This window comes from Molothrus aeneus, chromosome 18 (assembly GCF_037042795.1).
Source record: "Molothrus aeneus isolate 106 chromosome 18, BPBGC_Maene_1.0, whole genome shotgun sequence".
In the NCBI taxonomy this organism is placed as follows: Eukaryota; Metazoa; Chordata; class Aves; order Passeriformes; family Icteridae; genus Molothrus; species Molothrus aeneus.
In genome coordinates this window covers 2,879,756-2,905,310 of record NC_089663.1, presented here as the reverse complement: position 1 = coordinate 2,905,310, position 25,555 = coordinate 2,879,756, and the positions used below count along the sequence as shown (strand labels likewise).

Below are 25,555 nucleotides of genomic sequence, written 5' to 3'. Positions count from 1 at the left end.
GTTCTCTGCTTTGCTGCATGTCTATTGACAGGTGCTCCTAAGAACACTGTTTAATATTTGAGATGTGTGGGGTGCCTGTGACATGGCAGTGGTGCATTTACCAAGAAGGAAAGTCATTTCCATCACTGACTTGAACTGTGATAGGGCTCTCCTCCTTTCACACCTAGGCCTTCCCCTGGAGGAGCAGATAGTCTGTTGTGTTCCCATGTGACATTTCAAGGTGATTCACCATCTGCTACAGGGGTTTTCTTTTTCTTTCAGAATCTAAAGGCCAGAAGCACAAAGGAATCTAAAGATCAGACGACAAAAAATTCCTTGGAAAGTGAGTGATCCATGGAGAGGAGACTGGTCTGTCAGGACTGTGTGGAGGCTGTTGCCAAACCTCCACCCTCTCTTTTTCTTTTCTAATGCTGCAAAGTTATGGGGTCTGCTGGCTCTGCCTGGGAAGTCAGTTCCTTTTTGCTAAGTAGGCTGCCTGCATGGGGAAGTGCCTCCTGGCTTCAAACCTCAGCAGTGCCTTTGTGCAAAGCCAGCCCAGCCACTGGGCTGTTGTGATTTTAAGAGAGCATCTGCACAAATGCAACCCCCAGCAGTGATGGGTTTATGGGGGCATTTAGAGAGCCTGGTCAAGATCAGGTTCCACAGTGCTTGTCTTCGTGCACATGAGTGGAAGACAGCCCATGCTAGAAGGAGCTTCCCCACTCACTCTTCCTGATATTCCTGCTGCTTTGTTTCCACAGCTCTGCTGTACAAGCCAGTGGATCGAGTGACCCGCAGCACACTTGTCCTGCATGTAAGTGTCTGAAGGGGAGTTTTCAAATTTTAGACCCCTGTCCTGTTTTCTTCGACCTTCGGATTTTCCATGGAGCTGCAGGACTGCAAAAATAAACCTGTTGAGCTGCATAAGAGCCACTTCCCTTTACACCAAGGAGATGGAGTCTATGGGTAGGATGCTGCTATCTTTGCAGCGATGTCACCAAGAAGTGCAGGGTATTTTTATCTTTATCTAGAGATAAAGCCTTGCCCTCATCTGCGTGAAGAAGCTGGAGCATCCTGTCCTGCAGCTCTGAGTAGGGTGCTCGGGCTCTCCTGCCATCCAGTGCTGCCTGTGACTGTGTTCTCTGTCTGTGTTCTGCCAGGATTTGCTCAAGCACACCCCTGTGAGCCACCCTGACCACCCCCTGCTGCAGGATGCTCTGCGGATCTCGCAGAACTTCCTCTCCAGCATCAACGAGGAGATCACTCCTCGCAGGCAGTCCATGACTGTAAAGAAAGGGGAGGTGAGTCTTCCTGTCTTGTTATTTTCTCAGTTTCTAAATACTGGTTATGTCTTTTCTGTAGAGCTGACTAGGAAGTTATGCTCTTAAGCTGTTTGTTGCTAAGATACAGTTTATCCAATGTCCTTGTTCTCTAAAGGATGTGGTACAGCTCCCTCTGTTTTCTGTTCCGAAAACAGTTTGGAAACCAAGAGGAAAAGTGTGATTAGAGTTTTGTCTTTAGCATTGTTATAATCATTTGTCATACGTAATTCCTATGATGCACATTGCCATGCACTAAATGGGTTTGTATTTTACCTGCAAACTGGAACCAAATGGGAAGCCTAGGAGGAGAAAAAGCTGAGGGAACATCAGAAGTCATGAAAGATTAGGAAAAGCTGTTTTCCAGCATCTTAATTTTCACCATAAAATTAATTTTCTGCATCTTTATTCTAAAGGAGAGTGTTGTAAATATGACTGAAAAGCAAAACAAATGGAATGGGTTGGGAATGCCAGAGAGATGATTGACTCTGGGAGTGTAATAAATATAACCCTTTTCAGCTCTGCAAGGAGCTGCACTGCACCCAGAAAGGTCTGAGATGTGCAGATCCTTCACCTGCATGCACTGTTGTGCAGGGAGACCATGGAGCTTCTCTGTGGTGGAGTCTGCATTCCTCAGTGGTTGATTCAGCTGCCTTGTAAGTCCATTAAAAAGGGATTCAGTCCCTCCTGATAAAGAAAGGCCAGGACTGGCAGAAGGGTTGAGAGGGAAGGATTGGGAGATTGGACACAGAGAGAAGCAGCTCAGATAGTAAAGGTGCAAGAAGAGCTGTGGCAGCATTCCAGACATGGGCTGATCAGCAGTGACCCAAATTACCCTGTACAAAAACATCTTTTGCAAAGCCCAGGAGATTGTTAAGATACTGTGAACCTTCATGATTTATTCCCAAATCCTGACAGTTAAACATGCTTGCTTTTAGCTGTTAACCTGATATTTAGCTGACAAAAGGTTTGCTGGACGCTGCAGTTCTGGGAATTGGGCGCACTTTGTCCTGCAAGTCTTGCTCATTGTCTCATTTTGTCAACTGAGGACATTTCCAGCTGAGAAAAGAAGAGGAGGGGCTGAGCAGTTGGAGGCTGAGGCAGAAGCTGAGCCATCAGTCACCAGTGCCTCAGTGACAGGGGATGGCCTCGTTAAAGTGGCTGCTGATTGAGTCATAGCAGAAAGCACAGGCTAGAATGCCCCTCGCAGGGGAGGGAGCAGTTTGTGTTCTCTGCTTGTCTGTCAGCATCTCCGTGAGGGATGCAGCCTTTGAAACGTGTCATGCAGAATCCTAATGAGGTGCCAGAGCCCAGGCAGGGGAGGGGGCTCAGGAGGATGATCCTGCTGATGCCTTTTTGGAGCAGTATTTGTCAGGTCTCAGAAAGCAGGAGGGGAGGCACAGGCTCAGCAGGCCTGCTCACACTCTCACTGGTCCTGCAGTGACTCTGGGTAGGATGTGGGGAGGGAGGAAGAGGACATACCAGAGGAGAGGGCTGTGGGGTTGTTAAGGGGACTGGGAAGCCTTTGTGCCCCTCCTCACTGCACACAGCTTTTCCTGAGCCCAGGGAAGACAAGGACTTCCCTTCCACTCTGGGAATCTGACCATGAATATTTTCTTTAGTCATTTGGCACCAATATCCCACTTCTATCAAAGCAGTAGTGCCCCAGTTGAACCCTCTGTGTCCTGAGAGTAGGTGTGTTCACTCTCCATGTAGTAATGCAGAAACACAAATCTGCTCCCAGCCACTCTGTGTGGGTTAGTGATGGCTGTTCCTTCCTACAGGCTGCTCAGCTTGGGGTCATAACTGGGTTTTGTTTATGCCTGTAAATCTTTCCTTTTCTACTTATCCTTTCCTCCCACTCGCCTTGCTGGTGCTCCCCCTGGGGTGACAGGACAGTGTGTGGATTGCATCTCCTAATTGACTGCTCTCAATGCATAATGCATTTTTTATTTTAATGAATCACCAGCTTGCTTTGATGGCTTTTTTCGTTATTTGTCTTCCTCCCATTGAAGTTTCCTTGGTGGAAAGGAAGGAGGGTAAAATAGCCTTTTCCTCTCATGTATTGCTTAGGTGCTGATCTCAGTTATCTTTTTTCACAGTCCTTGCCTTTTATGTGGAATATTTTTTCCTTTTGAGTGTATTGTGGGGAGGAATCAAATCTCCTTTGCCAGCCTCTTGCTCCAGCTCTTTTTTTCAGGATTGCTTTGAACTGGGGGAAAGCAGCCAGTTGTTAATCTCCCTAGTGACAGGCTGCTAAGGAGGGGAGTGCAGGTCAGGAGAGAGTACAGGCTCATCAGCACAGAGTTGTTCTGTTTTGCAGAGGTGATTCCCTGCTTTGGGAGCAGTGACTCAGCCTGCCCTGCCTGCTGGGCTCCCTGTGTGCTGCCAGGTGTCCATCCTGCACTCCAGCCCCCCAGTTTTGCTGAGCTCCAGAGGCTTTGTTGTGATCTAGACCTATGCATAGGAACTGGGAGCTTTCTGTCGTGTGGTGTGATTTGCTGGGCTGGATGAGTATTTCAGGTGGCGCAAAGAGATGGGAACAAAGGGAGTAAAATCCCTGCCCAGAGGGCCAGAAAGAGCTGCAGCAGGGAAGGCAAGGTTGGTGCAGGGAGCCTGTGAACAGAGTTGGGTCCTTGCTGACTGTAGCAGACTTTGCTGAGGGCCACGGTACAGAGGAGCCAGCAGAGCCTCAGCCCCAGCCTGGCAACGCAGGGGAGCCAGGGGGCGTCTCTGGCCTTTGGGCTCTGTTTCCATTCACCTTGGTCCACTACATTCTCCTGCTCCCTTATTTTCATCCCCTCTTTCTACTTTCATTGTTTTACCTTTTTTACAGTTTTTTTAATGAATTATCTACAGATACCCACTTTGCTAACCCTCCAAAGAACCAAGCAAATGCATGGAGGGGGAGGGAATCTAAGTAGCCCTGTACTTTGTGCCTTGTGAGTGGTGGAGAGTCACCCAGCCCTTGGGGGCATGGAAGAGGCATCTTCTTGTCACTGCTGATCCTTCTGCACCGCTGTTGTCTTGGTTTAAATAAGGAATGAGGTTAAGGTTCTGCTGGGGATGGTGCCTTGGGGAAGAAGGAAAACAAATGCATTGGGATGAAGGATGTGCCACTGTTATGTGCAGGAGGGCAGTAATAACCTTCTCTAGGCTTATTAGCAGAGCAGCTCTAGGTACTGCATGTTGGGTTTTTTTCAGCTAAGCCCAGATGCAAATGACTGTAGTGCTTGTGTCTTGGCCTGCCAGAGGTCAAGGCTGGTGTTTCCAGCTAATTCAGTGCATTTGTGCAAAGCAGGAATTAATGAAACAGCAAAAAATTGCAGAGTTCACTTGGTGGTCCCTTTCTTGACTGCTGCTCCTCTCGTGCTCTTTGCAGAGTGTTGTTGCAGGGCAGTTCAGACCAGCCTGAGTGTGGTGGCTGCCACTCTGCCTTGCCTTGGCCATGCTCTCCCACCCCCTCTGAAGTGTTCATACTGATGTTTGTGTGATCCCACAGCAGCACAGAGGAAAGGAGCCTGGAGTTTTGGGTGACTGCTGGCTGAGTGGCTTCATGTCTGGTCTCATCAGCACCAGTCCAGACACAAGGGAGCTGACAGCATTTTTGGGAACAAGCCCAGTAGATCACATCACAGATCTGCTTGTGCTACTGTACACCTTTGTCCTTGCCCTGGAGAGGAGAGGCTGCTTGGCAAGCTGCTCTGCTGTTTCTAAATCTGGTTTTAAACTGCAGTCAAGGGACTGGCTAGCATTGCCTTAGGCTTCTGTTTGACTTTGCAGAGGACCAAGTCTGCTAGAGAAGGGAAAGCACGAGGGACGTGTGCAAGGGAGCAGAAGTGCAAACTGAAGCCTTTGAAGAGCTGGAAGTGAAGCTTGGACACAGCCATGCACAGCGTGGGGCCTGGTGCCTACTGCTCCTGGAGGCCTTGGGCAGATGTTGGCAATAGAGCACTCAGAAATTATCTTGGCTGCTTCACACTCTGTCTTACAGCTGGAGCCAGAGAGCTCCTGGTGACAGGAGCTTTGGGAAGAAGAAAGAGAGGCCATTAAAATGCTCAAAGAGCAGCCAGTTTAACTCCCTAGGCAGAGCATCACTTTTTTTTTTTTATTTTTGCAGTGCTGGTCTTGCAACACACACACACGAGGAATCATTTTCTTCCTACGCTCTGCAGAAAGCCAAACCACCTCTTCCTCACTGCCATGTGCCAATACCCATCTCCTGGTTTTCCTCTCCTCCCTGTGCCTCACACATGTCCCAGCCCTTCCTGGGGCTCTCACCCACGCACGCTGCAGGCCTCTGCTGTCAGCACATGGGATGAGCTCCTTCCTCAACACACAAGTGGGGAGGTGGCCTTTTGTGCAGCTGTGGGGCTGCTTGAGTAGGTTTTTTAATTCCACTTTTTGTCATGTGCCTCAGACAAGCTGGCCACACTTCCTGGAGTTAATCAGTCTGTGACAGCAGCAGGATTTATCATATGCAAACAGCACGAAAACACTGTAGGATGAATAGATGAGCATGCAGGTAGTCGTGAGCTTGGTAGCAGAGGAGGGGAAGATGCTCAGTGACAGAGGTAAGAGGAGGAGGAGGACAGCAATAGGCAATCCAAAGAGGATAACCAAGCTCTGGGAAAGGTACAGGGAGAGCTCTTTTGTTCAGAGCACTGAGGTGGGTGGGAGAAAAAGCAGATGAAAACATGCAAAGAAAAGCAGGGCCTAGAAAAGAGACGTGGAGCTTATATTGCACCAGTACAGGAGCTTTGCAAGAGCCACTGAAGTTAACAGCACAGACCTTGTGTGAGAGATTAAAGATGATCCTAATTCACTCTATTATCAAGACTTTTCTCCCACAATTCCTGGAACATCTTTCTGAAGCTGAGCTGAGCTCCTGTGCAGGACACCTGCCAGACTTGGGGGCTGTCTGTGGAAGAGAGGGGGTCACTCTGCCACTTTCCTGCCACTGTCACCCTATCACCCTAATCTTATGTTCTCTTGGATCTTTATTTGGTCTTTCTGTAGCCAGTGTTATTTCAGAGTATTTTAGGAGACCTTTAGCACCTTTGGTTACTTTATCAAACAGAGTAACTCTGGGTAGAGTGATGGTTTCCCACATGAGCTATTATATGTCAGTACAGCAGGCTCACCATCCAAAAACCCTTGTGTTTCAGGAGACCCCATTTAACAGGAGCCACGAAAGGAGTAGCTGTTGGTGGCCCTGGGTGGGAGGAGTTGACCAAAGTCTTGGTTCCAAAACTGCAGAGCTGAGGTGGCACAAGCCCTGTCTGAGGGGGCTGCTGGCTCCCCCAGGGTGGGAGAGGATGGGCTGACTCATGTCAGGAGGTCCAGGAAGGTGCCCTTTGCTCCCACACTGTGGGGTTTGGATCTGGTAAGCCATTGGGAAATCCTTTGATTGTTTCCCTCTGACCTGCTGAACCTCCCACAAGATGACTCATGTGCAGCAAAGGATGTGCCCCTTTGCTGGAAGTGCCCCTCCTCAGCTCCACGGATGCTGAGCAGCCTGGGGCATGCCTGTTTTACCCTGCCCTAATGAAAGTTCTCTTTTCCAAGAAAAGCTGGTAGTGAGTGAGCAGAGATTTCCTGACTTGATCCACAAATGTTTTCTCCTGTACTCTCCTCCCCAGATGCTTGGTTGCTCTTTTGGCAGTTCACCCCTGCTGCTTGCTGGAGGGACACCTTCCCAACTAACTCCCATGAGCAAGGAGAGAAGAAGAATGAAGGCTTCTGGGAAGCTCCATGTTTCTCTCTGACTGACTGGAATAAATCTCTTTCACCTCTTTCCTTCTCTTCCAGCCAAGCTTAGGAAGTACAGGCTTGTCCTCTTCCACCCAGCTCTCTTTGTGGGATTTTTGCTGCCTCAGGGTTGCTCTGTGTCTATGTCAGTGATAGGATTTGGTTCCCAGGAGTGCTAACCCAAATAAACTCAGTGCCACCTCAGCCCCAGATGGGAATGAGGAGGTTGTTGGGTCATTTGGCATGGACTGGCTGAGCTTTCTGCTCGGGTTTTGGGGAGATGTGCTCTCAGCAGGGTGCTGGGCTGGGGCCCTGGCTCATCTCACACACTGCCAGTGCCTGGCAGAGGCAGCCAGGTCAGGCCAGGACTGTGCCCTGTCAGTGCCAGGCAGGGAAAGGACAGTGCCACCTCCTGCTGGGGAGCAGAGATGAATAAGCTCTGAGAACATCTTTACACCTACGAACAATGAGCAGAGGTTGAGCTGGCAGCAAGCAGCTATTCTCATTGCTCCAGAGGAGCTGAGCTGATTTGCAGTGTAATTAATATGCATCAGATCTAGAAACCTGAGATCAGGGGTTTGGCTTGCTCAGAAAATATCTTTCCCTGCTTATTATTATTGCTCCCAAATGAAATTCTTTGCAGGAGTGGAGAGTGTTCTTGTGCTACTGACAACATACCTCCTCCTGTTTGTTTATTTATTTTCCAAGCTCAGTGTTTCTAGTTTCCTGTCTGGAGCTTGCTCTCCCAGGCAGGAGGGGAAGGCGTGCTCAAGTGCCCATCAGCAGCAAAGGCAGGAGTGCAGGCAGGAGTTCTCTCCAAAAACACTGAGAAGAAGCCAGGACGATCACACCCACCTAAAAATAAACACTAACATATGTACAGGCCTTTGTGAGCTGAATCACTGCTGGATGCCAGATCTCCCCAGAGTCCTGCCCAGAGATGGTGCAGCAGTCTGTCAGGGAGCAGCCTTGCTTCCTGCAGCTCTGGGAGAGGTGCAGCTTTTGCTGCTGTGCTCACAGATTTCCAGGACCTTTGTGTAATGGAAGGGAGCACCAAGATGAGCTGCTGACACTGCTCCATGTGCTTTTGCAGGTAGCTGTGGTGCTCTCGTAGCTGCAGACAGGAAAATGCAGCTCCTAATCCCTGTCAGGAAGTGTAGGGTACTGTGGGACAGACTGTGGAAAAAAAATTATGTCTGCAAGGGCATTTCTTTGTCATGTGTTCCTTGCCATGATGCCTGCTAGGCTCAGGACTGATGTGGTTTGTTTTAATTTTGGAGAGCCAAGATGGGAAGAATGGTAGGCAGGAGGAGAGGCAGTGTGGGGGTTTGCACTCCCACACCCTTGGCAGGGAACACGTTCAGGGTTTGTTAAATCACACAACAAACAGAACCCAGGGGCATCACCTGAGAAATGAAGGCACCACTTGTGGTGAGGGTGTCCTGACCTTGCCCAGGGGAGCTGCTCTCGTGGTGCTGCCCCTGGAGACCTTTGTGTGTGTGTCAGTGTGAGGGTCCTGAGCCTGGGGCTGGGCAAGGCTGGCAGTGAGGCAGCTGGGGAGGTGCTGGTGAGCCCTGGACAGGGTCAGCAGAACTCTGCTGTCTCCAGCCACAGCGCTGTCTGGGCAGATGTGGGGTGTCTGATATGTCACTCAGGGATGGCAGAGGAGCATCCTCCTGGCTGGAATAGCAAAGGAAGTACAGGTCAGGGAAGAGTTCCTTAGCATACCTCAGCACGTGTGGGGAAGCTGATGGTTCCTGCTTGTACTGGCTGTGAAGTGAGGCAACACTGACATTTATACACATTGGTGGAAATAAAGCCTGCCCAGAGCTGAATGCCCTGACTTCTGCTTAAAAATCAGTGGGAGGTATCTGTTCCAGGTGTTCACTGAGTCCTGCTGATCCTGACAGCACAGTGGAGGACCTGAGCACAGAGCAGGGCATGAAACTGCTGTGGTGGTCACTGGAAGGAGCACACAGCCACCTGTCTACATGCCAGCATTCCAGCCTTTTGGGCTTTTAACTATGGAGGCATCTGTCCCACCCCTCCCCCATAAGGAAATGAGGAAAGCAATGTTCTGCCTACCAGTGTGTGCCCCTTCTTTGGGAGGCTGTTAAACTCCATGGAACTAGAAGCAGGATTAAAGGCATCAGAGTTGTGCAGCTTCTTTGCATCTTCTAGGTTTGGGGAATCTTTATATGATATATAAAGAAGATTCCAATAGGCACGTGGGGAGGGTACATCCAGATGGTCCTTTTAAAGCAAAGGCTGATAAGGGACTCCTGAGAACTTTACCAGATACACATGTTCAGGAATTATCCCTTAACAGCACTTGTAATGAAGAAGCAGCCGTGGCGTTCAGCTGTTCATGTTGACAAAGTCGTTCTGTGAAAGGGAGAGAAGGGGTCGAGGAGAGCTTTGCTGTCCCTGCTGGGGTGGCTGAAGCTGCTGCAGAGGCTGGGAAGCGGCTCTGGGAGAAGCAGCTCTGGGAGAAGCGGCTCTGGGAGAAGCGGTGTGTGCTGCTCTCTGCTGGCTCGGGAGGGGACGATCCCCTGGCAGGGATTCGGGGACTCTGGAGCTGGGCAGTGACTCACAGCAAACTGCACTTGGGCTCAGGAACAGGTGATAGAGAGAAGCCCGAAGTCTGAGCCAGCACCAGGGTGGGGAGAAGATGCATGGCTCTTTCTGCCTTTGGAGAGAGGGCTGCAGCAGGGGGCAGAGTGGACAGCAAGGAGTATTTCAGAGGCTTTTTCATTTTTCTGAGTTCGACAAATGTACTGAATTTGCTCTGGTAGGAGTCGAGTTTAAGGACTGTGTTGCCCCAGTGCCAGATTTGGAGCTGGTATTGCACTGGAACATTATTTGGAGCTGGTATTGCACTGGAACATTATTTGGAGCTGATATTGCACTGGAACATTATTTGGAGTTGGTATTGCACTGGAGCATTATTTGGAGCTGATATTGCACTGGAGCATTATTTGGAGCTGATATTGCACTGGAACATTATTTGGAGCTGGTATTGCACTGGAACAATTCTCCTGTTTTCTCCCCAGCACCGGCAGCTGCTGAAGGACAGTTTCATGGTGGAGCTGGTGGAAGGGGCTCGCAAGCTACGCCACGTCTTTCTTTTCACTGACCTCTTCCTGTGTGCCAAGCTCAAGAAGCAGATTGGAGGGTGAGAGTTTCCTTTTGCACTTCGTGCTTTGCACCTCGGCTGCAACAGGATCCTGGGCTTAGCCTGCAGTGTTAGCTGCATATGGATACCCCAGGCCTGGGTAACCATCATGCACAAGAAGTAGTTAGATAAGAAATGATCAGCAAGATAGGAATGTTTACGGTATGAGATCCTAAGTCCTGACCCCTCAGGAAAGGTAATTCCTCCCATCCCTGCCCTGAGCCTACCTATGAGAGCAGGATATGTTGTAGCTGCTGGTATTCTGGATAAATGTCAATCATTTTTCTGTTTGCCCTTTCTTTTAATAGGTGACATTCTTCACTTTTTTTATGACTAGGGTTGTTAATTTTGGCTTTGCAGCTACAGCCTGTTAACAGTTTTACAGAAAAATGGCAAAGGTGCAGTAAACAGACTATGTGTCAAGCCCAAAGTGCAGTTATTAAAGCAGTTTTGCTGACAATTTTCACATGTGAGGGGGGAGGAACCATTACCAATGCACTTGCCTCAAACAGGGCTTCTCCTCATTTGGTAAATGTTTTTCTTGGGGAGACATCTCTTATCTTCTTGCCCTTCTCAAGCAAAAAAGTTATGTCTGCATGTGCTTGTGAGGAACGAACCTTCAAAAGAGTGGGACATTCCCAAGAGTGGATGATCCTGACAGCACAGTAAGAGGGAATAAATGACATGAAACATTAAAAAAGTGCTGCTTATCCTGGTGAAATCCCTGGAGAATGGCAGCTATGAGCTGTAGTTTCTCTCCCCTGGCTGAATTACACAGAGGTTTATATGCATTGGCTCATCTGCCCCAGCTTGACCCCAGCTTGGTCATGAGAGACTCAGGTTCAGATCCCAGGGGGCCACCAGGTCACAGGTGTGGCACAGCTTTAGAGCTTTGCCACACCAGAGGCTGCAGAGAGAGAGCACGCAGGACCAAAATTGTCTGCAGGAGATGGATGTGGTTCCTTGGGATGAAAAGAACTAGATAACAAAATGAGTTGCCTTTTTATGTGCTGTACCAGCTACTGGCCCTGCTAGGCTGTCTTGCTGAAAAGCAACCTGTTGCCAGACTTTTTCCATATGGGAATCACAGTAAAGTTGGGCCAGTATCTGCATCTTCTGCACTATAGCAGGGGAGAGCTTGTGGGAAGGACTGGGTGTTGCCAAATACCAGTAGCAGTAAAAGGTTTGGACCTCCTGCCTTTCAGAAAAAGCCAACAGTATGACTGCAAATGGTACATTCCTCTCACTGACCTCAGTTTCCAAATGGTGGATGAGTGTGAGGCAGTGCCCAATATCCCACTGGTACCTGATGAGGAGCTGGATTCCATGAAGATCAAGATATCCCAGATCAAGAACGACATCCAGCGGGAAAAGGTAAAGGAGTTGAGCACTCCAGGGCAATGCAGACACAGGTGTGTGCTCAGAGGAGGTGCTGGGGGCAGCTCTCCCAGGGCTGCACAGGGTGGGGAGCCAGGCTGCAGCAGGCTGTTCAGCAGGGGCTTTGCTCATCTGAGTGCACAGCCTGGGTGATGCTGCCCTGTGAGGAGGCAGAGACAAAAGGACCCTGTGGTTGTACCCAGCAGCTCCTCTATTCCTATGAGCATCCATGTGGAGGGCAGGGATCTTATGCTGCAGACATGAAAAGGACTGGGAGTGTTATTTGCCAATTTCTGGCTGTTAAATTGTGATCCTGCCAGTGATTTTTGGTCAGAAGCCATATACTCTTGAATTTTAGCAGGCTCAGTTATGCCTTTGAAGCTTTTTCCTACTTCACTGATGTCAAAGCAGCAGCAAATGCATAGAAAGCAGCAATTATGCTGACAGTCAGACATGGACATGGTGTCTCTGGCCCAGGCTTCTCTTTGCTTGCAAGATCTGTCTTCTGAGAGCTGTTAGATCCCAGACCTTCCTGGAGCCTAAAAGAGAAATAAGAGTTTGAACACTGTTGGTATGTAGGGCAGGATATGAGTAATATTGATCGTGCTGTGGGAAGGTTATTCCCCACATTTCCAAAGAACATGCTTCTGCCTCACAGCCCTGGCTGGCTTTCAAAGAGGGCTTCCTGGAAAAAGTAAGGTATTAGGAAGAATTGTGGAAGCTGTTTACTCAAGCTGCAGGTGTCTAAGGTTCGTGCTTTGGTGCATCAGTGCTAAATAATACACATGGCTGGGTTTGGTAATGGATTTTATCCAGGAAAAACCAGACTTTTAGCAGACTTCTGATGAAAATGGATCAGCGGGTGGTGAGTGGGAGAGTTCTGTGCAGCTTCTACAGAAGTTCCTTAGAGTCTCCTTAGTTAAGGACGCTTGGAGGACCTGGCAGTGCTATGGCTGCCCAGTGACATGATGCTACTGCAGCCTCTGGAACAGAAAATACAGGGTACAGCTGGGACAGTGGCCACACACCTCTGCACTTCAGCTGGGACAGCTGGAATCAGGGAACAGTGCCCCATCCATGTGTAGAGATTGTAAATATTACACCCTTCTGAGCAGCTGGGAGTCCTGTGGATCCTATTGAGAGCATTTCTTCTGCTCTGGGGCTATTTACCTACTCACAGGGTAGACACTGTGGATTTCAAAATAGCAGTTTGTGTGAATGAGGGCAGATTTGAAGAATAACCCATGTCCTCTGCTCCCTCTCTCCTACACCCTTCAGAGAGCCAATAAAGGCAGCAAGGTCATTGAGAGGTTGAAAAAGAAGCTGTCAGAGCAGGAATCCCTCCTCCTGCTGATGTCTCCCAACATGGCCTTCCGCGTGCACAATCGCAACGGCAAGGTGAGAGCGCCATCGCCTCAGGGCCAGGGATCCTGGGGGCTTGTGTCTGTGTCTGCACGTGCTCCTGCACAGTGAGGGCTCTGTGGCCTCTACTGTGTGTCCTCAAAGCACTTCCCAAGCAGCAGCCGCCTCACCCTTGCTGTGCCAAAGGTTTTGATGGCATCCTATAAGGCTGTGATTAATTTGCATTCAAGATTGGCATTTAAGAAATAACCATGGAAATGAATCCTCTGTCTCAGCACCAGTCCTGGTGCAGCATGTCACTGCTTCATTGGTGTCTAGGCCTGTGCTGGAGGCTTTTGGCATTCCTGGTGCAGCTGAATTCCTGTTGTGAGGAATAGCACAAGCTGCCATGGGAGCTGCTGCAGGGCCACAGCTGCCCTTGGCAGGGCGGGGCTCTGTGAGCTCTGAGTGTCCATGTTGGTAGTGTGGGCACATTGCCAGAGCCCAGCCTGTCTTGACAGAGATGTGATGCAGGATAAGTGGCAGGAGTGCCAGCAGAACAGTCTGTCCAGCAATGTGCACTGGGGGAGGGTGGGAGCAGGCAGGCCCTGCCCTCAGTGCTGCATCAGACTAATGCATACCCTGTTTTCTTCTGTGTTCCTGGGTAGAGTTACACATTCCTCATTTCATCGGACTATGAAAGGGCAGAGTGGAGGGAGAATATCCGGGAACAGCAGAAGAAATGTGAGTATCCCTCAGCTGTCATTGGTACAAATCATGTGAGGAATGTGTAGATAGAGCAGTTAGTAAGTAAATGTGTGTAGAGATTCTCCCATTTACCCTAGAGACCAGAGCTCAATGCAATTCCAGGTAGGGGGAAGAGCTGAACCCTTTCCACTGGCTCCATTCAAAATAAACTTAGTTACTTTTATGGCATGGTGGTTTTGGCTTTGCAAGGAACTAAGAACCCCTCTATTTCCAGTGAAGCATCCTGAGGCTTGGAGGAGTAACTGAATATGCCCCCAGCAGAGCTGCCTGCAGCAGTACTGTCCTGAGCACCTCGGTGCTGCTGCTGAGCAGTGCCCAGGGAGCTCTGTCCCTGTGTGCCCAGGATGAGGGGTCATGCATCCAGCCTCTCCTTGGAATTTTTACTCCTTCCTCTTGCAATCTCCTTGGCAGGCTTTAAAAGCTTCTCACTCACATCAGTGGAGCTCCAGATGCTGACAAACTCCTGTGTAAAGCTTCAGACAGTGCACAACATTCCCCTCACCATCAATAAGGAAGGTAAGACCTTAGGGTTTTGCTTTCACGTGGTGCAGCTGCAGTGGAACTCTCCCCTGATTTTGTGCTTTCCCCTAGAGCTGCTCTTACTGTTCCCTTTTGCTACAGGTTGCAGGCATCCTCCAGTATACATGAATCAACTGTTAAATGGTCCTTGCATGCTGCTGTTGTGCAAGGTATTGGAGTGCCTGGTGGAGTCCTAGCCTGGGACAGCTTTGAGCTGTGTCTGAGAATCCTTTGGAACAACACTCGTTGGCCAAAATTATGTCAGGAGCCATCCTAAATTACTACATAATCTGCTAATGTTGACTTAGCCACTATAATTTTTTTCTCCTTTGAATTTCTTCCATGCTGTCTTGCTGATCCTAGAACTGTCACTGTCACTGTAAAAGCCCCCACTGCCAGCAGGTATCACAGGTGCCAGCTGAGGAACAGTCTCCTGTCTTGCTGAAGTGGTTGTTACTTGCTCCTGCCATTCTTGGGGACAGTTCACCCTCTGCTCATTAACCTGTGTAATACCAGTCTCATCACTCTCACTCTTGGCTCTACTGTAAATGTAACAAAATCCCTTGGGTCTTTTGTACAGATGATGAATCCCCAGGTCTCTATGGATTCCTGAATGTCATTGTCCACTCTGCCACGGGGTTCAAGCAAAGCTCAAGTGAGTTGCAGTTCTGGGGCACACAGGAGGTACTGATAGGGGGTAGATAAGCCCTGTGCTGGGACAGCTGGGCATGGATTGCAGCATCTGTGGGGATGGTGAGGAGGAGAGGTGTTTGGGGAGCTGGAAGTTCTACTCTTAACTCCCAAAAAGATCAGCATCAAGGATTGAGCACACAGCATTTATTGTTAGGCCTAGTCTGTTTGAGGTTTTAAGCAGTGTTTGCTGATTACCCAGCTGTATTAGAAACAAGTCAGCCCTTATCCTCAATTCTTTCAGCTGTATTTTGTTTTACAATGAAAGAATGAAAGGTGTTCTCTGGCATCCAGAATTTTTGCTGGGAAGAAAGTGGTGTTAAAATTCAGTGGAATGACTTGACAGAAGGATCAAAAAAGGTGACAGAGCTTCTTAAGGACAGCTGGGCTGATCAAGGTGATGAGATTTGTATGGGATGGTGTTACTAATACAGAGATTATGGAAATGAAGACACCTTGTGCAAGTGGTTATTGCAAGTTAGGAGATTGTTGATATTTTTTTGAAGTTTTTGTCTCTCCTGTCTCCCCTCCTCAGATTTGTACTGCACGTTAGAGGTGGATTCTTTTGGGTATTTTGTGAACAAGGCCAAAACCAGAGTTTACAGAGACACCACAGAGCCCAACTGGAACGAGGTAGGTTTGATTTTTCTTGATGTGACTTGTTCCACGTGCCAAACATCAACACATGATGGGCAGAAGACCTGCCAGTGAAGGAGGCTGCTGCATGCTCAGCCCTTGTGCTGCACATGCTGCTTCTCAGAAAACACTTTTCTGCCAGGTTCATTTTGCTGTCAGGGCTTGCAGAAGATTTTCTCTTGGATTAGTGGTAGTTAAACAAACAATTTGATATAAATGAGTCTTGTCCAGTGTTGAATCTTTTAAACAGATGCATGCTTGACAACTTTTTTAAAGACACAAATAAAAATATGTTGAAGGAGATGGTTTTGTTTATTTGTTGAGAGGGGGAAGAATCAGCCATAGACATTTTGCCTGTTTACAGCCAACTCAGACCTGCTGGTGAGCAAAATTTCTAGAAAAGCAAATTTGTGTCTTTGAATAATGCTTTACTGAGATCTGTGAAACCTGACTAAGGAGTGAACCATCTTGGTCTCCAATTTGACCATCTTATAGATACAAAATACAAATTCTGCTTATTTCTAGACCAATTTCAGTAGGGAGGAGGTTTTGGCCAGCCCTTAAGTGTTCTTCTGATGAGTATTAAAAAGACTGTATTGATTATTCTGAGACTGGTGTCCTGTTGTGATGCAGCCATTGCTCTTTCCTTTCCTGGTGCCCTGCAGGAGTTTGAGATTGAGCTGGAGGGCTCCCAGACACTGCGGATTCTGTGCTATGAAAAGTGCTACAACAAAACCAAGCTCACCAAAGAGGATGGAGAGAGCACAGATCGCATCATGGGGAAAGGACAGATCCAGGTAAGGCTGTGCTCAGCTCATTCCTGGTACCCTTACTGCAAAACATCACGGGACTTTTGAATCTGCTGTTCACCACAGAGGTTGTTTTCTGCCTTCTGAGTGTCTCAGCATTGAAGATTTTTCCCTCAGATAGTGAGGTACACAGTGTGATTCACAGGCAGGGAATCAGCAGCTTTGTCCCTCTTGCTTTGTGCCCTGTGCCTGCTCCATGGAATAGCTGCTTGTTTTGATCTCTCATTTGCCCATTAACTTCAAAACTTCCACACCACTGTACAGGAAGTGCCCCTGGGCACTGGTGAGGGTGCTTCATTTGTGACAGGAGGATGCAAGAATATTCTCTCTACTCTGTAAATCCTATGCACAAAGGCTGCCATCTGTGTGTGCTGGAAGTTGATGGATGTGTTGGCCAGGCCCTGGGACAGCCTGCCTGTCCTAGTGACTGCCATGCCCAGAGTGTGGTGTCCATGACAGCATCTGAGGAACATTTCCACTGCTGGGAACTGGCCTGGGGCACTTTGTATGGCAGATGTGTAATACAGTGGGGGAGGTGATGATTGCACAGGGCTGCTGCTCTTGGGGAGCTGCTGGGTGGCAGAGCACTAAAGCTGGATGTAGGAGAAATCAGGCCTTGTGTGGAAACCATGGGGAACATGTGTCCTCCATCCTGTTCCATTTTGTTGCACTGTCTGTCCACAACTTTAGGAGGGTGTTTAAATGCCTGCTCTGAGGACACATTCTTTGTGTTGGAGTGGCTGTTGAACAGAACAGCCACTGATACCTTTTCCTTTCTGGCATGTTCAAAGATCTCACCAGTTCCCCTCCATTTAGGTCTGGCTGTTCACCTCCCTGTGGATGGCAGCTTTCCCTGGCCATCCCTGCAGTGATGGTCATGCAGGCCAAGGCCATTTCTGGGATTGCAGAAGCAGCTCAGGGTGAGGGTGGTCTGTGGGATCACATCCCACCTTTGCTCTGGCAGGGTTCATTGCCTAAATGACTTGGATCAGCCTCTTCCTTCCTTCTCTCCTGGTTTCAGAGAGAGCTTTTGTCTCAGATGCATGAATCACTGTAATTTTGAAGGGAGCTGGTGTGCAGATCAATAAATGCCAGCACAGGCTGCTGTGTGTGAGTGTCTCAGCTGACCAGGAATCCCTGTGTCCCTTCAGCTAACAAAGGCTGTTTTCCACAGAGCTGAGCAACTACAAAAGAGCAAGTCTTCAGCCCTGAAATGCCCTGGAGATTTGTATGCTCATAACAGAGAACCCTGAAATCACTGACCTGATAAATTCTACAAATATGTTACATAGAAAGATTATTTAAAAAAAATAAAATCTTTCAAAATTTGGCAATTTTTTTCCTTCTCACAGCTGTGGGCATTTTTATGCACAGCAATTTTATATTCTGTAAATATATTTTATACTTTAGTAAATAAAAATGCTCTTTGATGGCAATTAAATATTAATTGCATCCTGATTCTTTTAGAGAAACCTAGACAGTGGGAAGGTTAAAAAATCAATTTAAATGTTTTTAATCAATGCACAAATGTTGCATTCTGTTGTATCATAAAAGGCACATGCAAAAGCTCTCTTGGTTTCTATAAATTCCCTTTGCAATTTATAAAGAAACTTGATGAATTGCCAGAATAATCCTTTAATTTTCAGTGATTTCTGTCCCATCATGGATTTCAAACACTATTGAATCAAAGAGAAGTCATATGACAGTCTGGTAAAATTTTGCATTGATGAAAATTATTAAAGGTTTTGATTTTGGTTTAGTTCCATTTTTGAAGTAAACACCATTTCTCTATTAAGAAACCATAATAATGCAACAACAAAATCTGATTACAGCCTGAAGGTTGGCTGTTCTCCCAGGTGCTTTTATATCAAATTTTGTTTACCTTAGAGTTTGTAGTTTATCCTGGGTTTCTGATTTGTTGTTTCACTATCATTACTCAGCCCATGTCTGTCTGTCTAAAGGCAAGGTCTGTGACGTTGGGTGAGGATTTTTGTTACATAAATTCCTTTTAGTTAAAAACTCTGGGAACATGAAGAGTCGTGTCTGCATCCTCCTGTTGATAAAAGCAGAGAAGTTTCTCCGTTGGCCAAATTGCAGTGTATTGTTAAGCCATGAATGATTGTAAATATGCAACGTCCCACTGCTGGGAATTCTGACTCACCAAATACTGAGCCTCAGTGATGAAGACAATCAAGGAGACTGGGACTGTTTTGGCTGTAGAAATGTTTGTTAAATCTCTCCGTTACATTATAGCAGTGAAGGAAGGAAGGCTGGAAATTGGTCCATGTCACAAGTTTCCAGGAATGGGCAGCAATTTGAATGGCTCCCATTGCTCATACTTTCTTTTCCTATGGAATATTTTATTTGTCTGTCTGTACAGCCAGGGGCAAGAGCTGCTTCTTTCCTGCCAGTCTGCAGGTTTTTTATCTCTGAAACATAAACCCATGAGGTTTTAGTGTAGGAGAACCTCCTGTGAATGTAGGGGTGAAGTCCTCACCAGACCTGGGCACAGCAGTGCTGGGTGTGCAGTGCTGAACTGACTGGCACACGTGGCTGGGGGCTTCTGTGCACCTCAGGGATGAGAAATACTATTCCTGAGCACACTGTGAAATGAAATTCCCGGGGAGCTGGAGGAGGACAGAATGGACATCACATGATGGGAGGAAATGTGAGGCTTAGTTCAGCTGTGGGCATAAGCCCCTCTCATTGTGAGCACCCTGGGCTTTTCTTTCTGTTGTTACCTTGCAGTCCATCTTTGGCACTTGGCTGGCCCTTTGGCTCCTTGAATTTTGCACTTCGTGTGGCAGAAACACACCCATGTGTGGAGTGCAGCAGCTTTTGTTTGCTGTTGAGACTGCACCATCGGGCACATTTGTCAGCAGGACCAGCGTGGATGGGGAGCTGTGAGTGAGTGAAGTGATCACTCTGTGATCCAGCTCCTCCCACCGGTGCCTCCTAGAAATGCCATTTCCTTTGCTGTTTTCTGTTTCTGCATGATCAGCTCAAGCTAAATATTTCCTTCTCCCTCACAGCAGTGCTGGAAAATCAGGGAGGATGTGGCCTTAGATCACTCATTCTATGGAACAGCACCATTCCCTGCTGCCTTGCAGAACAATCACTCTTATCTTAATTATCTGGGATGTCTCATAGCAGTGCCCGTGGCTATTTCAGGCATTAAGTTGTTTTCCATGTAAACCAGATTGTCCCATGTTGTACCTCCCCAGTGTTAACTTGAAACCTTTTACTCACTCAAGCTTGTTTAAACAGTTTGCTGAAGCAGAACATTGTCCCAGCAATGAAAACAGGGGGGAAATGAAGAAGCCAATGGGTCATGCCTAAAGGGTGATGGTGGGAAAGATTAACCTGTCAGTGGGGAGCTGTGAGAAGAATGGGGTTATGGCAGGACTGGGAGTTCCCAGCAGCAGTGAGGCTCTGACAACATGTATGTCACATTAGTTACAGCTCAGAATTGATGGGGTGTAAAGTTGCCTGGGAAATTTAATAAAGGGAAGAAGTAGTGTGAATGTACTGTATATATAAAACACACTAACCTTAATGTTCCACAGTCCATGCTCTTTCATTTCCACTGAGGCTTCTTTGTTTTTTCCCTCCTTCTGCATGTTTTCTTTCCTCTCTGGGGAAAAAGAAATCATGATCAAGCTCTCTGTGGTGCTTTCCTAGGGCAGAGCATAGACACCCTTCCTAGTGCCTGGCTTGCATTTGCCAGAGCAGCATCCCCAGTTTGCCTTTTTCCAGTTCTCAGCACGCTGCTCTGCACTCTCAGCCTTTCCTGACTGCTGTGCCCTGTCTGAATTCAGTGCTGAGCTGCTACAAGGGGCAGAGAGCTGCACTCAGAAACCCCTGTGGTGCTGAGCTGCTTTGTTCTCTTGTGTTTTGGGCAGGAGACAGAGAGGTATTGGCTTGATTCATTAGTGACTTTGGGGCTGTAGCTTGCCACTGCAAATACCAAAGGCCACAAGGGGACTGGAGGGAGCAGCAAACAGACAGAGTGGTTGGTTTGTATTTTCCTGTTCAGCATGAGCTTTTGGTGGGGGCTGTGCAAAGGAGCCCATGCAGTGCAGCCTGTGAGGGTTTTAGCAGGTCTGGCCTATTTGCACAGAGCATGGAAACAACACAGTGGCTCTGCTGCAATGGAGATGGGGCAGGTCACTCAAACCAAAGCACTGTTTGGAGGAACAGTGTAGAGGAGCAGTAAATTCCACTGGCAATGCAGAGGCAGCAGCTGCACAGTGCCTCCCCTGCCTGAGCTGGAGCAGCTTGCTCAGAGCTGCCTCCCTTTGCCATGCTGGCCGTGGATTGCATTCCTCTGCTCAGTGTTCCTTCTTTCAGGTCACTGATCTCCAAATCAGGCCAGAAGACAGCATGGCCCCATTTGTCCTCTGTGCTGGAGCATCACTCTTGCTAGCTCACTGTCCTCAGTGTGCTCTCTCCCTGCCTGCTCCAGCTGCCCTTTCCCTCTGTTGCTCTTGCTGGCCTCAGAAGCTCAGTCATCACTTGGGACCACGACTGAAGCTTGATTGAAGTCCCAGTGACAGTTTTTGGTTTCCTGTTGACTCTGTTATGTCCTGCTGTGACTTATCAGACTGTTAGACCTGATCTTCCTGTCTCACTCAGTGTTGCTGAGAGTTTATTCAAGCTTTGCTCTTTTAATAGCTTCCATTATTTTGCTTTGTTATTTAAAAAGCACCTTGGAGGAGTTTGGGTTTTTTCCCCCCTTAATTACTGTTGTTATTGCCAGTGATTTATGCAGGGTTGGCTGGGTCAGCCAGCCCTGGTGCCTGCTGTCCCTGGCTGTCCCCATTCAGTACAAGGCATTTTCCAGCAGGAGTCAAACAGTAGGAGGGAGTGCAGGGGTCCTGCCAGCTCTGCAGGAGAGTTCAGAAACAAGGGAGCAAGAGGCAGCAGCAGGTACATGGAGCTTTACTCGTAGTCCTGGCTCAGCCCAGCAGTTATCCAGCCAGGAAAAGTCTCTGTGAGCTCTCAGCTCCAGCAAGGAAAAGTCTTTGCAAGTTCTCAGCTCCAGCACTCTGATTCTGCTTGTTCTTTGCAGCAGTGTCAAAGTTACTCTTGAGAAGAGAGCAGGATGGTTTTATTTTTTAACAGCTATTGACTTGATTTTGGTTTGTGCTGTGACAGGAATTCCCTGGTCATTACTGAGACATACCCAGTAATACCTGTTAGCTTAAATAAACCATAACTGGATTCTGCTGGACTCTTCCTTTGAAGTTTTTGGCAAATATTCAAACCCTCTTTCCCCTTTAGTCTTAAACTATAAATAATATAACCCCCTGCTATAAATAATACACTCAGTGACTCCATTCTAAAAGCACATGGAAAACAGGTTCCCAGCAAGAGGATTGGCTGTGACTGTGTCCATCAGCAGGGCCATTTTGGCAGCTTAACAAGATGACTCCTCAGAGCTGGAGATCAAGCCTTCAGGAATAGTTAGCATGGTTGCTCCTCATAGGAAACCAGACACTTCAGAAATGGTTTCCTCTTGATTCTGGGAAAGAATTCAGTTGTTGAAAGAAATCAAGCTTCCAGCACGGAAGTTCAGGGTAGAACAGCCTAGAAACTGGCCAGCTCGTAGGGCCCTTGGCCAGCCCCACAGGCGGGGCGGATCCGTTCTGCCGGCGTTAAAAGCAAACCCCCTTGGCGAGCAGTGCTGTGTTTGGGGTCGCTGAGGCACTGAAGCCAAGCACTGCTGCCCATCCTTTGCACAATCCCAAAATGTGGGAGCTGCTGGTTGCTGACAGTTCCTTACAAGGGCTCTTCAGGAATTTCTGCCAGCGTTGCACCTACAGGAGCCGGTCCAGTTTGCCATGGAAGCCTGTGTGTGCTGGCAGCATCCCGCTGTGGGCTCACATCCGTAACAGAGCGCGCAGGGACAAGGTTGGCCTCGCTTGTTCTGTGCTGCTTGGGGTCCCTGCAGTGGGAGGAATTGCCCTCTCTGCTGCTTGCCTTTCTTTGGGGAGTGGGGAAGGTTTAGGTGGGGGCTTGTCTCTGTAGCTGTCAGCAGCACTGGGCTGCTCTGTTGATGATCTGAGTGACCATGACCGTGTCTAAGCTCTCCCAGACTTTCCTGCAGCTGCCATTGTTCCGGCATTTCCCTCCCCTGCCAGAGCTCTGGCCCTGCACGGGGCTCTGTGAGAGGGGGGAGCTGTGCTGCAAAGCAGCTCTGGTTATGACTGCCTGTTTGCTGACAGCAGTAACCTCAAAACAGAGTTTGCTGCAGTTGCCTCCTCCTGGTCTTACTGTGCCTCCGTGTTCAAGAGCCAAGTGTTACAAAGCTGTCTCAGGAGGCGCTGAATTCTTGCTTTGGCTGGTTCCAATGGCTGATCAAGCCCCCAAGCAGACAGCTCCTCCTCTCTCTTGCCAGTCTCCCTGGAGCTGAGTGCCACTGCTCAGGCCTTCAGATGTGTTTGGGCTCTCCCAAGGCAGTAGTGGAATTGCTGGGCGACATTCTAGCACTTGAGTCAGCTGCTCCCCAGCCTCACAACTGTCCACTCGAGAGATCAAGCGAAGCTGAAAATGAGAGATTGGAACTTGTTTCTGTTTAATGAGTGCTTGCAATAGCAGGGTCTGGTGTTCTTCCTGCCTCTATGCTCAAATAGAAATGAAAAGGAATAGGCTGTTTGAAGGACAACTTTCCATGATTTCTCAGCAGATTCAAATATTGGTTGTGCTCCCTGGGGTTGCCTTTATTGTTGAGCAGACACTGCTCTCATGTTGCTGGGTTTTCCATGGGTATAAACCCTCATCAGCCCTGTTTAGAGAACTGCACAATATCCAGTACCTGGTTTCCCTGAAACAGGGAAACTTTGGAGTGTTCCATAGGTTTTCCTATGGAAAAGAAATAAGAAGGTAAAAGTGATTGTGCTCTGCTCACTTGCAGAAGCCTCCCAGGCTGGCTGGTTTCTCTGAAGTCTGTTCCTAGCTCATGGGTAACTTCTGTTTTCCAGCTGGACCCACAGGCACTGCAGGACAAAGACTGGCAGCGCACAGTCATCTCAATGAATGGGGTAAGTGTGCAAACAGAAATTAGCTCTGCTTCTGTACCTCCTGTGGGCTTTATTTCTTTGCTCTTCATTGCAGCATGAAAAAGAAAAGAAAATGTTCAAAAAGTGACAGCTGTTCTGTTTGGTTCAGGTGGAAGTGAAGCTGTCAGTGAAGTTCACCAGTCGGGAGTTCAGCCTGAAGAGGATGCCATCCCGCAAGCAGACAGGCGTGTTTGGGGTCAAGATTGCCATTGTCACCAAGTGAGCTGATGGGTCATGTTTCTCCCCATTGTGTTTCAGGAAGACAACTGGCCAGTGGGGTGCACTTGCCTGTGTCCCCTTGAGGGGCTTGGCAGTCCATCCTGCTCCACTAGTGTAGGAGTGTAGCTGTGGCTGCAGACTGGAGATGCTTTACAATCTCTGAGCTTCATTTTTTGCAGAGATAAAAAGCAGTGTGCACACAGGCTGTTTACTGACAGCCTATCACTCCTCTGAATTCCGGAAATCCCCCTTGCACTTGCCTTCTCTGTAGTTAGCTGACATGGTCACAAATTTCCAGAGCCACTGAACAGTGATGTTTCCTTTCCATAATCAAAAATGTTCAAGGTCTTTGGATCCCATTGTATTATTTTAACCCCTGATCTTTTGTCATGAATCATTTGCCAGCAGAAACCCGTTTGTTCTGCTGTATGGTTTGGGAAGTGTGGTATTTCCTCCCCGTGGAATTGCATCAGTTTGAAAGCAACAGAGTTGCTATGTATCCAAGGGCTGTTTGGGAATCCTCTGATTACCTGGGCAGAGTCGCAGGCTCTGGGACCTGGCCAAGAGCTGAAGTGCTCAGGGAAGCTGCAGAACAGCCAGAGCAAGGCTGAGACAGTCAGAAGAGGAGTTTTAAAAGGAGTTTTTCAGCTCAGTCCTGACTGCCCGCTCAGACTTCCTCCCACCCCATTTTCCAGAGGAGGTTCACCCAGGGAAATGTTGGGGTGCTCAGAGCCATCCTGGCTGGCTGGGGAACAGGCACGGAGGGCCTGGGCTGAGCTGAACCCTTCTGTCTGGGTCCCCTCAGGAGAGAGAGGTCGAAGGTGCCGTACATCGTGCGGCAGTGCGTGGAGGAGATCGAGCGGCGCGGGATGGAGGAGGTGGGCATCTACCGCGTCTCCGGAGTCGCAACCGACATCCAGGCTTTGAAAGCTGCCTTTGATGTCAGTAAGTACTTGGGTCTGATTTTTCCCTTTGCTCCCTCAGAACCTGCCTGAGCTCCCTGTCAGGTGACTGTGCTATTTTTAATCTTATGTTGCCCAAGAAGCGTTAAGAAGTAGGGGTTCTCACTCAAGGAAAATAATTTTAACCCTGGCTGCATATTTTATTTATTGATAACCCAAGACGTACAAGAGGATGATCCTTGTACCAAACCATGCTTTTTTATTCTTCCCAGCAGGGATGAAATGATGGCTTTACCTGCCTTGCCAAATCTTTGTAAATGGCAGACACCTCTCTGGGGGAAAACATCAGCAATCAGAAATCACTGTTGTGAAGTGTCCAAATTAGTAGAAGTCCTTAAAATAAAGAATGTTTTGTGAAAGCCAATGTTCCTTAGAACTAGGAGGTGTAGAACTGGGGTTGGGTGGTCAGGGCTTCTCTCCCTAACTCCATCTGGACTAATGTGCACAGGCTTAGAAAATTAGATCACTTTGAGCAACCTTTGCAAAGCTCTCTTTGATCTTGAGCAGAAAAAGGCTCCTTAGTGGTGCTACATTTAAAAGAGTGGCCTGTATGTCCCAAAAGGCACCTGAGGTCAGGCAGGTGAAATGCTTCTGAATTGCTGAAGTACAAAAAGTGAAATTTTTCCCCACTTCCATCTTCCATGTGATGGTTGAAGAACTGTTCAAGCCATACTCCAACAGTCACAAGATCTGTGCCAGCCACTCAAATTCACCCTCCCTGCACTTTTCCTTCAGTTTCTAGTGAAATTTCCTTCTTGTGTTTTCTTTTCAATCACCCTAAGATATCAAAAACCACTGATGAATCGCTCCTAGTGCAAGTAAGGGTATTTCACAGTTTGAAAAACAACTTTTTTCATTTCTGTGAAATGCTGGCTTACACTGCTTTATGAAACCAATGCTGATTGGTGTTTAGTTCAGGAAGAGGGGCTAGTTTTGTTGTTCTTAATAG

General features: G+C 48.2%; 1 protein-coding gene across 1 annotated transcript in view; it reads left to right on the top strand.

Annotated features, from left to right (window-relative positions):
- Positions 1–25,555, top strand: part of BCR (BCR activator of RhoGEF and GTPase) — a 94,096-nt gene that overhangs the window by 62,703 nt on the left and 5,838 nt on the right. The window contains exons 6-19 of the mRNA XM_066562195.1: positions 262–322; positions 741–793; positions 1,140–1,280; positions 10,103–10,224; positions 11,430–11,598; positions 12,880–12,999; positions 13,611–13,686; positions 14,122–14,226; positions 14,810–14,884; positions 15,455–15,552; positions 16,221–16,352; positions 23,348–23,407; positions 23,535–23,644; positions 24,450–24,589. Coding sequence (XP_066418292.1) covers positions 262–322; positions 741–793; positions 1,140–1,280; positions 10,103–10,224; positions 11,430–11,598; positions 12,880–12,999; positions 13,611–13,686; positions 14,122–14,226; positions 14,810–14,884; positions 15,455–15,552; positions 16,221–16,352; positions 23,348–23,407; positions 23,535–23,644; positions 24,450–24,589 — 1,462 coding nt within the window. The remainder of the gene's footprint in view (positions 1–261; positions 323–740; positions 794–1,139; positions 1,281–10,102; positions 10,225–11,429; positions 11,599–12,879; positions 13,000–13,610; positions 13,687–14,121; positions 14,227–14,809; positions 14,885–15,454; positions 15,553–16,220; positions 16,353–23,347; positions 23,408–23,534; positions 23,645–24,449; positions 24,590–25,555) is intronic.